Below are 14,669 nucleotides of genomic sequence, written 5' to 3' on the forward strand. Positions count from 1 at the left end.
TACTGTCACAAGAGCAGGATAATAAATTTGGTACGTCCCTGTGTTGAAATAACTTGCTAGTGTCTTCTTTTGATTCACTCATTAAATGTTTATCTTCAAAGAATGCCACCTACAAACATCTACTCATTTTATTAGACACCGTTATTTCAAGCCTCCATCTGAATTTGATCCTGTTTGACTCACACATCCTGATGATTCTGCAAGGTAAGAAACAAGTTGAGATCTTTTGTTTTTTGTTGATAATAATACATTCATGGTTGTTTGAACAGTTGTCCTACCAATTTCTGTTGAAAGTCAGTGGAATCTGTAAGAAGCTGTACTTGCTGACAGATCAATACATGAGTGATGTTTTACTGTGTGCGCCACTGCAGATGAATCAACTCCTTTCTTCTTGCATTGTCTTTGCCAGACTGATGTTAACTTCTCCTCTGGGATACTTTTTCTGCTGTTTCTTCCTTTTATCTTTCCCTGTATCTGGATGGGTGGAGCACCTTGGCTGATGGTAGCAGAAAGGAAAGAGGAGAGGGTGAGATTGACTGATGACTTCACGTCTTTTAGTAACGGAGTGTTTTGTCAGTCGATCTTTGTGCCTGTTTGAGATTAGAAAATACTGGCCTGGTTAAATTTTGAAACTTTTTACATAAATACTGTATATCAGTAAAGATATGTTGTAGATGGGTAACTAAGGGAAATAACAGTGATTCTTTGTATGTGAGAAGTATTGATAATTAGTCCTTCACCACAAAGTGGGGTGCCATTTCTCCTCATAATGTTTTGAGACTGCTGTACTGTAGCTTCAGCAGTAATGTCACACACACAAAAACACATGCAATTTATACTGCTGCCTCTGTGGAAAAGCAATATTGAATGCAGGTTTACATTCCCTAACGCACTACTACTTAATAAAGTCTGTGAAAGGAGAAACTGTAAATCAACCCTGTAGCGCTGCTATATACGTGTATGACTTTAAGGACCTCTCAAGTTTTTCCCACACTTTATTTATTTAGTTGCATGAAATATTTAAAGCAGAACATGGATCTACTCTGAGTGCCAAATGATGGATGAGTGGGTACAGCAGGCAATCAAGGAATTCAAGAAGTATGGATTACGTTTTGAAATATAGACCAACAAATTCTAAGACACAAATACATTAATCATAAGACAAGTATCAGCATCACCCCACGGAAAACCCTGATGCTTTTATACCACTAGGTGATTTCTCATTGCTTTCCAGAAGTCATTTATTTTGTGGTAGTAGCTGCGCTCTGCTTTCTCAATGATGGCCAAGGGAATGTAAGGAGAAGAACTGAAGACTGCTGTTTCGTGTGTGTGAGTGTGTATGTGTGTGTTGCAGCTGTATATGTATATGATAATAAAGCCATTGTGCCTGTTAGCACTAACTGCCTTCCTAAAGTGCGAATTGTGCACATCCTGTCAGAGCTTTGGCTTAAATGATCAGGTCTTCTGAGGTAAAAACCCAAGTGCCTCATTCTCAGAAGGTTTTGCAACACAGACTGTGTAATTATATTTGATTTACTGCTTTCTTTTTGCTCTCTGCAGCTTTTTGCCCACAGTTTACCACTCATACAAAGCAAAGAAAAAATGTGAGACTGTTGTCTATGGCATGAACTGAGCGAAACTTTAAACTATTTGTAATATTTTTAACCCGTCCTAACTATGTTAGTCTGGGGTTTCCTGGATGATTCATCCAGGAAACCATATCCTGCCAGATACTGGTTACACACTGACATTGTATCTGAACATGCAATCACGTCATGGAAAAAGGTCAGTGGTGTTTAGGAAACATGGTTTACATTTTTACTGGTTGCAATGATTATTGTTCAGAAAACACAAGCTGTAAATATATAGCGAGAAATGAGTGAATGATAGATCTTCTTTACCAGGAGAGGTCGGCTAGAAAAAGACCAGGAAGACTTGTGTCCTCACGACTTACCCACACACATACCTGAGCTGGTGAGTCTCTCTGATTTGTGTTGCCAGTTTCTCTTCTATCCAAACTTGAACTTAATCTGTATCATATAATAACCATGTTTTGGAATGTATTATTAAATATGATCAACAGCAATTCTCATTTTTACTTTTCCTCAAAATATTGTCTGAAGTCCAAACCCTGTCTGCCTCTTGAAGTGTGATGGAGTCTGCCATAGGTGTGCTTGTGACCCAGTTCAAGGCATATGCTGGCAGCGATGGTTCCTCTGACACATTGAGCAGAGATGAGTTCCACAGACTGGTTACATCAGAGATCCATAACTTTATCAAGGTAAAGGACTGTAAGTTTAACGAACAACAATACTGCAGTAATGCACCAGTGTAGCATAGTCCGTATTTGTGTGATTTACCTATTGGTGTAATACATAACAGCAGGTGGAGGGTTTCACGCCAATATCTATTGCATACACTGAAATATTTAGCCAATTTTTGTTTGTTTGTCTGTACACTGCAAGCACCATTGTTACTCTAATTGAGTTACCTTTTTGTATAGTTTACTTGTTCACTTTTGAATATATTCTAGGGCAGTCAAAATAAAAAATTTCGATTAATTAATCTGAGAAAAAATAAAGCGTTAAAAAAAATAACGCAGATTAATCCATTCCATATTGACGTTTGACCCAGAGCCGTTCTAGCCACCATTGGACTGTAAAATGAAGGAGGTGGAACATTTACTTATACAAATCTTCTTCCTGAATAGGGTTGGGTACCGAAATCTGGTGCCACTGATATGTCTGCGCTTCTCTCTGATGCTCTGAAACAGACGATACAGACAACACAAACACCGCTGCACGTGACGCTAGTTAACACTATACTCAACAGCAGCTAACGTTAGCCTACCGCTAGCTAGTTAACACTTTACTCAACAGCAGCTAACGTTAGCTTACCGCTAGCTAGTAGCTGGATTAAAAACGGTTAAAATGCTGACAGCTAACGCTAAACGGTGTAAAGTTTGTCTGTATTTCACTGTTGAGGATTCAACACCGGGGTGCAACCAAGGGGGTAAGCTTCTCCTCGGACCGCGAACCTCCTATGGTGCCATTTTGATGCTACAAAGCGATCACCCCCCGTTAGCATCCCATTGACTGCCATTCATTTTGACGTCACTTTGACAGAGAATAACTTTACATCTGAAGCGTTTAAATACTCTATTTGTCCATTGTTTATTTCTAAAGAAACATGACAATGTAGAAAAGGCTCCATTACCTTGTATCTCACGTTATGGCTCCATAGCAGACGTTTTTGTAAAAATAGGTTAACGATTGTGTCATAACCACGCGACTTACTGTTGCATAGTAGAGGAATTACCGTATAGTACAGGAGAAGCGCGCAGGCAGTTTCGTCTCACATTAGCTGTTTAAGTGTAATTACTAATGTTAGTGATCAATAATTAGCCTGTGCCTATGTTATCTCCTTACATATACCTACGCTCTCCGTCTCTGCAAGATTGGGAATGATTGAGATTTCTCTTGGCACAGCTACCAGAAGACTTACAACTTTCAGACACGTTGCTCACGGCACATTTACGTCGTCTCTCTCAGTTGGAGGCTGCGCAGTAACGCTCAGCGCTCACCGGAAAAGTGCTTCTAACGGCCTTCACTTGCCTCCGTCCAGAGACACGGGATCTGTTGGTCCATTCTTATATACAGTCTATGGGTGCAACAATCTGCAGCTGCCGATGTCGGAAAAACACAGACGGTGCGTTCAATGAAACTGGTAATTTACAGCCTCGTGGTGCATTCGTAGTTATTGTTAAATGTCCTTTTCCCATCTGGTGATTGTTTTTGTCGTTCAACAGCAATTTACTAATGAAATAAGTTATTGTTATAGTTATTACATTATTATTAAATCATTTAATTTTGACCATATGGCCTTAGCAATAAACAAGTTCCTGTTGTTTAGTACCTTTCTTTTTTTTCTTTTTTTTTAACTTTATTAAAAAGTATCGGTTCAGGCACCGTTAATTATGTATGCGATTAATTAATCACAGAGTATGTAATTAATTCGATAAAAGAATTTTATCGATTGACAGCCCTAATATATTCTAAAACTTTTCTTATTTTCAACAAATTCCATGAATAAAACAAAAGCAACAATACATTGATTGTAGTGTTTCCTGCATATCCAAAGCCTGATGCAGCTTATTCCTCTGTGCCATAGAGCTCCATTGGTGTTTAATTAAAAACACATCAGCCAGCCACACACCAAATGCGTATTAATCTGCGCCTGAAAATAATCCCCAACAAATGCACTATTTACTGCTTTTTGAGCAACATTTGCTAAAAGCCACAGTGCCGAGCTGTTTAGGGAGTCAATTAGCCTGTTTTAAGAGTATAAGTATGCCTTCAGGGTTAACAATCCGTATCTTTAGAAGGAACAAATGGGTTTGTGGCTGAGTCACAGAAGGACATCCATTGTTTTTTTTTTGTTTTTTTTTTTACTTTTCATGGGATTAGTTGACACAAAAACATAGAATATCGCCAGCCCTATCTGTAGATGATTGTACTCAGCTACTTGTTTGAAAGACAAGAGCCACCTACAGATGGCCGATACAAAACAATTAGGAACATAAGTTTCCTTTACACCTCTTTGTTTGCTGGGCAAAAAAAGCTTCCTCATAAGGGCAGATTCATATTGAAAGGATTATCATCTGAATGCCACATTGGCGCTTTTTGATGTGACCATATAATTAACTGTTAGTCATACTTGTGTTCAGAAGGCTGCTTTTGTTCTTCCACGCAGGCAGTTTTAATGCATGTGGTCTTACTGTACTTCTGAGTCTTAATAATACTTTAAAAGAATATTTTAGAATATTTTACTCTTTCCACTCCTTCCGTGGATCCTTCCGTGATCTAGAGCAGTTCTATGTCATGTTAGGACAGAATACAACTCTACATCTGATGTGCGCCCGTTCCACAAAAACAAAGAGTTTGTCATAAAGAGTTGCCACCCTTCAGAGACTTAAATGTTTCTCTTTAACTTTAGAGAGTAGTCTAGTTGTGGTTGTGTTGTTATGTTCAACCAGAGCACAATGGCAGAAAGTACTAGTTCCTGAGGCCCAACACAAAATACAGGGGTGCCTTTTCCAAGTGTGGAAAATTCCATGTGTTTCTCCTTGCATTAACAGCTGAAGCAACCACTTTTGCCACTAGATGGTGACAGAGCCATAGATCCTTCTGCCAAACAACCTCTGCTGAGGTTGCATTCATTTTTTAATTGGTGTCCGTGCCAGTGGTGTCAGCTTTTTAGTTTTTAATGTATCTTCCTGTTTTCCTGCAGAATGCTGCCGACCCCGCTGCCACTGATCAACTCATGAGCTCATTGGACAAGAACAATGATGGAGAGCTCAACTTCCTGGAGTTCTGGCAGCTAATTGGGCATCTTGCAAGCCAATAGAGTGTCCTCAGTGACTCTGTTACAGTTTCATGTGTCACCGACTTGTCTGTGTGCCATACAGTTTGAAATAAATGGGAAAACAGCCAAATGGAAAACACCCTAAAGTTTGCTGCTCAGTCAATTTCAACTGCACATCGCCGTGTTTTTACCAGTAGTCTGCGTTTCTTCTAACACTGTCCTCTCACCAGCAACTGCCAAACTGGCACAGACTCTGTCACAGAATATTATTTCAGCAATATTAGAACCAGTACTAGCTTTTTTCCCAGCATACACACAAACACATGCTCACAGCTGCTTGTGCTTACAGGTCTATGAGGGAGTTTATCATCTCCCTCCTGGAAACAAACAGAGGTGTGGTGTTGGCAGAGCAGGATATTCTGTTTAAAGCTGGAATTAAAATGTCAACAAAAGTGTGTGTTTCTTGCTGCTCGGGCCTTCATATGACAGTTTGTTCAAAGGTTTCCTTTCTACTGAACACTATCTTTCTATTATTTGCACCAGTGAGTAACGTTTCAGGGTGTGGCCTGAGTACATCTGTTGGGAAAGCTTTGAACACACGCGCACCTAGACATGGGCGCGTGCTTGTTCCTACATGTTGAGATAAAGTGTGCCAGAAAAAAATGCAGATGAATGAGCAAGTATAAAAGAGACATATTAAACTGAAGATGTTTATTAAACTACATGAGAAATACTTTCTTAAAGAACGGAAATGTTTGTTACAAATTGTTGGTGAAAAGCTACTGTGGTACTCAAGCTGCGCCTCTTTCCACATTCCTTCTCTCCCAGGCACACGCCCTATGAGAAAGAAAAAAAGTTGGCTGGAGTGAGAAGTTAAATCACGGAAAAGATATGTGTTGCTGGTTACTCTAACGCAGGACTGAAGAGGAGGATCTTGAGAAAGAAGGAGCGCAGTTTCCGAAATAGTTTCTTGCCTTTTGTTGTCCTGTCCTAACGGTGAGTCTGCTTTATTCTGCTGACTATACTTTTGTGCTGTGTCGCTCTGTAGTTTATTGTGCTGTTTTCTTGGCAAACTGATTAGTTTATCTTATTTCCTCTGCTCTGCTCTGGTCATAAAGTTTGCATAATTAGGGAGCGTCTCTATTGCCAATAGCTTGGTGACCACATGGGATCAGGTTTTCTTGGTAATCTAACCCCAATCCCTTTACACTTCCAGAGAAACCGGAGTCTTGACGTTCACCTTTACTTATTTATTTGATGTGTGTCAGTCCTGCCTCTGGCTGCTTTACAATTTGTCAGGATTAGTTAGGGCTAAATGTAAATTTGGGACGCGGGCAAGCCCCTGACATCTCCGTTACGCACAGCGCTGACTAGTTTTGGCAAATGCGCCGAGGCCGTGTTCGCCCCGTTCAACAGTCATAGGTCTACTGTTGATCAGTGTACCGACGGTCAGATTTGGCTCTTATCAGTCTGAATTATTAACGTTATGATAAGACTCCGGTAGCGAGACTCAAATGGCGTCGGCCTGGTGTAGCTGATGACGCGCAGGAGAAATAGCTACCTGGGCGATGACAGGTAACGTGCTGATGGAGGAAGTGAGTCAGTCACACTTAGCGCAAACAACACGAGCAGGGTGGAGTTGATCACTCCCTGGAATTTATCAATGCTTATTAGCTCGTGAAATTTCAGGTGGCAACGCAGAATAATGGCCTTGGTGCTCTGTGGTCAGCCTGGTCCAAACGTACACTCAGATATGAACGTTACACCAACAATTTCTGGTAGCCCTGCTTTAGGTAGGAGGTGGTGAGGGGACTGGTTGGGTTGGGTGGCCCTACCTGACTAAGCTCTAAACTGGTTTGTACTTGTTAAGTCTTAAAGCCAGTTGCAACACTGACTGAACTCTCACCAAAGTCTGCATGTCCATTATGTTTTATTTGATTTATCTGGGAGGTACTGTGTCCACACACAATGATACATACTGTACATGTTACAGGCCCGCAGCCAGCCTAGTGAAAGAGGTGGGGAATCTTTTTATTTTTAAAGTGGACCTTTTTGCAGTTTTTCCCTATTTTTTTATTTAATTATGAGGTTCAATTACTTCATCTTTCAAACCACGAAGACCCCCCCCCCTGTCTATGGGCCTGTGTTAACCCATTTAAAACATGGAGACTACACAGTAAAATATGGTATAAGACATATTTTTGAATATGTATTTATTCTTTAAAACCAGGTAAGTCCTAGTGGGGTTGGAAGACCTGGCCAAGACTACAGCATAAAAAGTTGCAGACTAAACATAACAAAAGATATTCATCCTTGCTTTTTACTTGACAATTACTACATAGTAAAATATTTATAAAAAGAAGGGGAAAATATCCCTCTTTCATTAACCTGGTTAAAATCCATAGACGTATGCAACTGGACGGTGGGTCACAAGTAGACATTGCTTTATTTGAAATGTCTCAAGCCAAAAGGGTCGGTTCACTGAACTACCATGTGTGTCGGGCAAAATTCCAGTAAAAATGCCACCAAAAGAACCAGTAATGCAAATAAAACAATGCACTGGGCCTCACACAAACATTCATTACACTTGAGTCTTGGTAATCTCCAGGCTCTGAATCTGAATGGAGTACATGTGTTGAGAGGCTGCATTTGTACTCAGCACACACTCCTAGTCAGGCCACCTCTTGCTTTTATCTGCCAAACCCCACTACATGTTCCTTTCTACCCATTTGTAATTCAGTGGCCCCGATGTCTCCAGTTGTGACCGAAGCAAACTTGGTTTCATGTTCATCTCATTACACGTGGAAGTGACATTAATGGATAGTGGCCTGTCAGGCATTTTGATATATGGGCTGTACAGATACAAACACACACAACACTGGCGGTCTGCCTGCTCCTGTGCTGCTGTTGGTCTTGTAAAGGGTGTTTGACAATTATAGTAACCTATTAAATAATTATGAATAGCATGCTGATGACAGATGCACACTTGTATGTAGGAAAGAGTTGTGTGTGTGTGTGTGTGTGTGTGTGTGTGTGTGTGTGTGTGTGTGTGTGTGTGTGTGTGTGTGTGTGTGTGTTAGCATGGTAGGGAGACATGAAACAGAATCCAGGGTATGAGTGCCTGCTCTCACTCACCCATTAATTAGGTTAATGCAGACAAAGTCCTAATTGGTGTTGTCCTTCTTTAGATGTGTGTGCATGTGCGTGCGTGTGTGTGTGTGTGTGTGTGTGTGTGTGTGTGTGTGTGTGTGTGCATGTGCGTGTGCGTGTGTTTCTATCTTTCTGTATGTCTATCTCTATGTCTTTTTATGTAGGCCAGTGTGGTGGCATGGTGTGAGCATTGAGGTGTGACATATGTGTCAGATAGGAGATTTGCCAGCTTCTACAGTTACTCTAACAACATCACCACAGGCACCCATCCTGTGGGCACCGCTGCCTCCTGGTAGTTTCTGATAGACATTGGAAATCCTGCAGCAAGGCCTGGCACCGCACTGCTGCGATAATTATCAAGTCTACTCAAGTATCTGCAGCATTTTTTCAGGCCCTTTTATTGTCTGAGAGCAGTTGCCTTGAAAATGTTGTTTGTTGAGACAACAGAAAGCTAAATGAGAGCAGAAACGTCGAGAGATGGCTCTACTGGCTGAATTATGTCTCGATACATTAGGTTGCACATGTGCTGGCCTTAACACTGTCTATAGGTTTAACGTTATGTCCCGCTTTCATATGATAAAATAAAATAGTAATTTTCATTGTCTACTGTTTTTACAGTTATTATTGACAACATCACCACCACCACGCTACATACCAATAATATACAGTATGTAATAAATACTCATTGTCATAGTGTACTGTTTTTGCAGTTTTATATACAAGAAATCAACGTACTTTTGTACCAACAGGAAATTATGCTATATGTGCAATGATGGATGGTAAAACTGTAGCTGTGTCTCACAATTTAATATTACATAGTAATTGCACACAGCATACAAACAAATAAAACAGTATACGGATACATTCTCATAATATACTGTTTTTGCAGTTAGTATTCAGAAAATCAACATTAACCACAATTGCAGCTGTTCACGATCAGCTCCTCTGTTTGACTTTGCAGTGCATTGTGGGAGAATAGTGTACGTCGACAGCAAACTCAGATTTAAGTTCTTTTGATTATACTTCATTTTGTCACTTTTCCACTTCACAAGGCAGAAAGCAGAAAGATTTACTACTTATTTACTTTTGTTTTTTTAAGATCTTCCTGGAGCTCTCTTATGATCAGCCAGCATGCACAATACAAGGACCCTGAAACTGAAGCAGTTAAATGGAACTCAACCATCATTCATTATTATTTGCACCTGTGCTTTTTTACTGTGACCAAAATGTCTTCTGTGAAAAGTAAATAATGTTCATCAACAGCACACTAAGAACTTAAGTTAAGTGCACTTACAGTATATACAAACTGACTTTTTGTCACTTTTCCACTGTGTACACCTTCATCAAAATGTGTGTAGAATTAGCTTGTAACATGTAATTTGGACAAAATTTGTGAGGTCCAACTAGCAAAAAGCAGTGAGTTGGAAAGAGCCAAAACCTAATGTTTTAGGCAAATTTAATCTATTGGTGCGGTTGGATGTTTCTTTAGTTCTTGATACAGTATGCAGTGTAACGGTGTGAGGGAAGGTGTGCTGCAGCAGACGGGCAGCAGGCAGTAATCTGAACCTGTGGCCTCCCGCTGGCTTCTGAGGATCAGATGTCCACCATCAGAGATCATAGCTCCCATTGTGTTTACCTCAGAGACTCCCCTCCTCTTCAACCTTCCATCACTCCCTATCTCTCTCGCTCTGTTTACTTTGGAGAACCTCCAGGCTCTGCCCCTCCCCTCTCACCTCTCTTCTTCTATGCTGACATCACTTGTGTGTCTCACCTTTCTCACATGTTTATGTTCAGGGGACATATGCAAACATTTCAGCATGCACAAGGATTCCAAGGTTATAATGTACTCTCAGTAACTGATATGCCTTTTATCCACCCAAGACCCAATGTAAATATATCTTTATATTAATATAATTCATGGGAACTGTACCCAACGGCATCATGTCTGAGTGTCTAAGATATGGCCATATCTCCCCTTGCCACTTCCAACACTCAATGCTCCACTTCTTCTCTCTCTCTCTCTTTAGATATGGAGTCAGCCATTAAGACGGTGGTGACCACATTTCTTAATTCTTCCAGTGGGAAGGAGAACCTAAGCGGGGGTGGCTTCCAGAAACTGGTAAAGAATAAGCTTGGCGGCCTCATGCAGGTAAGGAACTAGAGAACCATTCACTGTTGTCTATCACTCTTTGCTGTACGCAAATATTCCATCAGTATATAAGATGTAATGTTTTTTTATTCATAAGGAGCTACCATATGCTGTCTACCCCTTTGTGTTCAGGATGCAGACCGCGCCTCTGCCGTTAAGGAGATGCAGCAGGGATTGGATGTGAACAACGATGGAAAGGTCAGCTTCCAGGAATACCTCACTCTGATTGGCTACCTGGCCAACTCCCTTAGTGAGAGCAAGACTGGATCCAGTGCAAATGCATCATAGATGCTGGTGTAGCTGGTGGATTGGCTAATTAACAGCCTTTTTTGTTTTGCGTGTTTTAAGTATCTTTTCTCATTTCCAAATGTTCTAGACATGACATTTTTTTTCACATCAATCCATAATCATTTTCATTCAATTAATCAGCCAGTTGTATAATGCTCTTAATGTCTGTCCAGATCAGCCTTTTTTTCAGTCACACCATATTGATCTCCACTGTCAAGGACACATTGAAGGACTCTAAACTGGGAGTGTCTTTTTCTTATGCCAATTCTACAAAAGATACTTACTGTATTTTCAAAATAAAAGCTTTATGTAATAAAACTATATTGTGTATAGTTTTTAATTGGCGTTCCAGCTTTCTTAAGTTGCATTAAAGTGTCTAATTGCTGTCGTTGCCCATTATCTTCCACAATAAACAAAAATTCTGCTGAGAAACCCAGGGAAATAGCCTACTGTATGCGTACAGTGGTTTCCCTGATATGGTTTGTCATTGTCCCACAGGCACCACTGCAATGATACCTGCTCCTTCCATAGCTACATGCAACACTTGCTAAATATAGTTGTGACATCCCTGAGTAGTCAAACTCAGCAGCCCTTACATGCATCAACTATTGCAACCAGATCCTGTTACACAGTATACGCTTCCTACTGTGCACCATCCTCCACTCTGCAACACTATACATATACGCATATGGTCCATACAAACGTGCACACACTGCTGCGCTACCCCACTCACTGACACAACATACTGCAACAAAGACACACAAACCAGATTATGCACTTACCAGGACGGTAGATCAAACGTGTTTTATGACATCTTGCCGTGCTTGTTTGATTAATTTATTTATATTTATAGCATTAATGTTGATGTTGTTTGCTTTCACAAGTATGATCTTCGAGATCCTTCAAGTATACATGATCATATGTGTTTCTATCATTTATTTTTACTCTTTATTTAATTTTTCATGTCCTTTCGCTCTCACTGTGTCCATTATACTGCTGGCATGTGCTGCATTTTGGAGCTTGAGGTGTAAATGCGTTTGTGAAAGTGCACATGTGTGTGTGCCCTTGCATAAGCATGTTTGCCTTTGTGTGTGTTTTGCAAAGTCTTTGTATGGGGATTTCTCTGCATGGCTGCCAGGTGTGATGGCTCCATTCATCGGTGCTACACTAATCCTTCGGATACTGTATCAGGCATGACCCCCCTCCCTTTCCTCCAGTAAACATCCTACCTCTACACACACCCCAACACTCTGCTGCTTTAAACCAGACACAATTGAAGAGTTATCAAGTTGTTGTTGATGTTGTTCTTGGTACTGTATTTATTTTAGCACTCCCTCTAAGTCTGTTCTTTGTTTTGACATGAAGTACAAAATGGTAGCATAACAGGGTAGCAGGATAATCCAATGTCACAATGGCGAGCTGTAACATAGTCAGTGATACATCATTGTCATGCCACAACAACTCGTCGTGCTCAAGGAATGCTGTTAGTCTGGTGTTAAGCTCATCAAAGTATGCAAACTACTACCATGTCACAAATTCACTATTTACACTTGGTATCTAAACTTCCATGCAGACTGATATCTAAGATTAAAAAGCCAACATTTACAGTAAAGTTTACAACAACAGCATTTGTGGTGTGGCTTGTGGTCACATTATGGGTAGGCCTACTTAAATTTACCTAATGCTTTAGTCACAGTACCATTAGTGTTTTTTGTCAATATGTCATCTCTGACAGAGCAGGTGGATCTTTTGTGTATCCTTTTAGGTGATAGCAGGTGTCTGATGCGTAAACAGAGGAGGAGAGGAGCAACAGGTGGAAGGAGGGAGAGGGGAGGAAGGATAAGTGGGATGGGTGGAGTGAGGGATGTATTTAAGACGTCCTCCTCATCCTCCTCATCAGTCGCTCCTGCCTTCTCTCTCTGCACCTGACCTGCAGGCCATCAATCGTCCTCCACTCAGGTAAAGAATTATATTGAGGACAGACTTCAACTCTGAAAGCTGTTCCTCCCTGTTTCTCTCTGAGGTTGTTTCTGACTATTTGTACTTTGAAAAGTAAGTTTTTAGCAGCTAATGCATGATGCTGTCTGTAGGTGGAATACCTGTTGAAAGTACTTGTGAAAATCAACGACAGTAAGAGCTTTCTGATAATTTACTGATAATGAAATTATGAAACCCTATTTTATCTTCTGCAGAAGATGCCAAAAAACGTCTTTCTGATAATTTCTTTATGCCACTGATTCATGAGAATTTGGAACATTGTGTCCACGAAGAGAGACAGATGTAAAATGTGATTGACAGTGAGGGAAAAGTCTTCACAGTTCAGAGGTGATGTAGGTTCAAGAAAGGCAAAGACTTACACCTGTCTCCGGTGTTTTCTGCCATCCGGTGGAGCTAAGTAAAAGCCAGATCAGGTTGCCTCTGCGTGTCCTGGTTACATCTCCTCCACTGGTTCGGCTGTTTTACCAGCTTAGAGTTTCACTCTTATCAGCTAGCTCACATTTCTGGCTGCTCTCTATGTCCTGACTCTTAGAGATCCTCTCGCTGGGGCAAGGCAATAAACAGATTGAGGATCAGTTTAATCTGTAGCAGAATCTTATCTGGACAACTGGCAGGGAGGAAACACTCCTGATGAGGAAACAGTTAGAGCAAACTTGACTCTAGGGCTAGACAGGGTATCTGATTCTGCCAAATATATCTCTCCTGTCACTAGATAGAGAGATGTCATTGAAGATCAAATTTGATCTTTTTAGAGAAAGAGTGTGTTTGCATGCATTTAAGTGTGTGACAGAGCAACCAAGAGAGGCTTTAAGGCTCCATGCTCCAGAGAGTTTGCAGGCAGGAGTACTGATATGGACTGCTCTTGCTTTCTCCTCCTCTCACCCTTCTCCTTATTCTTTCTTTTTCCAGAATGTCTTTACCCAACTCAGAGAACGCCTCCACCCTGGAGAACGCCATGCAGCTCATGATCCAGACCTTCCATAAGTACTCTGGAAACGAGGGAGACAAATATACACTGAGCAGGGCTGAGCTCAAAGAGATGCTAACCACTGAGCTCGGCAACTACTTGGGGGTAAGGAGACACTTAGGGATGCAGAGATGCACAGCTTCATGCGTATAAATTAGACCCAGCCTACATTTCTGTTTTCTATCCTCACACATGCAGAATGCCCAGGATAAGGAGGCAGTTGATAAGGTCATGGGAGACCTGGATTCCAACAACGACGGGGAGGTAGATTTCACTGAGTTCATCATACTGGTCGGAGCTCTTACTGTGGCCTGTAACGACTTCTTCCTGGAGTACAACGACAAGCCAGAGAAGAAAAAGTGAACATACCCTCTGCACAAAGATGTCTCTGCAGACCCATACTGTCCAGGGAGGGAACAGTTCAGACAGGAGAGAAGGACATCCTGTCATGGGCTTCACATTCACAAATACACACACACACACTCACACACACATCTAGTCACCTGAGCGGTAAATGTTGGGTGTTTGTGAATTTGTCTGCAATGTTCAAATAATCTATTACTAGCTGTATGTATTGTAATGTGAAATTCTGGAGAGTTTAAGTCAGTTTCAACACCTGTGCTATGCTAGGTTGCTTTTTTCTTTTCATGTATTTTGTAACACATTCAAGCAAATTAATTTCTCCCTGGAAAGAATAAATGTGACCTATACTTAAACAATACCATGTCTGTTGTACTTTATTACATGAAGATG

The 14,669-nt window shown here is 40.9% G+C and overlaps 3 protein-coding genes across 4 annotated transcripts; all 3 read left to right on the forward strand.

Annotated features, from left to right (window-relative positions):
- Positions 1–150: 150 nt before the first annotated feature.
- On the forward strand, positions 151–5,826 carry LOC116049546 (protein S100-A11-like). Of its 2 annotated transcripts, XM_031299308.2 has the most exons (3): positions 151–1,974; positions 2,124–2,281; positions 5,290–5,826. In XM_031299308.2, the coding sequence occupies exons 2-3, from the start codon at positions 2,153–2,155 to the stop codon at positions 5,404–5,406; spliced, it is 246 nt and encodes an 81-aa protein (XP_031155168.1). In that variant the 5' UTR covers positions 151–1,974; positions 2,124–2,152; the 3' UTR covers positions 5,407–5,826. The 2 variants fall into 2 exon arrangements, with proteins under 2 accessions (XP_031155168.1, XP_035862324.1); XM_036006431.1 differs by having other exon boundaries at positions 151–2,281.
- A 348-nt stretch (positions 5,827–6,174) lies between these two features.
- On the forward strand, positions 6,175–11,272 carry si:ch211-105c13.3 (uncharacterized protein LOC325758 homolog). Its single transcript, XM_031299307.2, has 3 exons — positions 6,175–6,360; positions 10,542–10,663; positions 10,796–11,272. The coding sequence occupies exons 2-3, from the start codon at positions 10,544–10,546 to the stop codon at positions 10,949–10,951; spliced, it is 276 nt and encodes a 91-aa protein (XP_031155167.1). The 5' UTR covers positions 6,175–6,360; positions 10,542–10,543; the 3' UTR covers positions 10,952–11,272.
- Positions 11,273–12,185: 913 nt separating this feature from the next.
- On the forward strand, positions 12,186–14,632 carry s100t (S100 calcium binding protein T). Its single transcript, XM_031299296.2, has 3 exons — positions 12,186–12,910; positions 13,859–14,021; positions 14,115–14,632. Exons 1-3 carry the CDS (start codon positions 12,816–12,818, stop codon positions 14,277–14,279), a joined length of 423 nt encoding a protein of 140 aa, XP_031155156.1. The 5' UTR covers positions 12,186–12,815; the 3' UTR covers positions 14,280–14,632.
- The last annotated feature ends 37 nt before the right edge of the window (positions 14,633–14,669 follow it).

This window comes from Sander lucioperca, chromosome 10, assembly GCF_008315115.2.
Source record: "Sander lucioperca isolate FBNREF2018 chromosome 10, SLUC_FBN_1.2, whole genome shotgun sequence".
NCBI classification, from domain to species: domain Eukaryota; kingdom Metazoa; phylum Chordata; class Actinopteri; order Perciformes; family Percidae; genus Sander; species Sander lucioperca.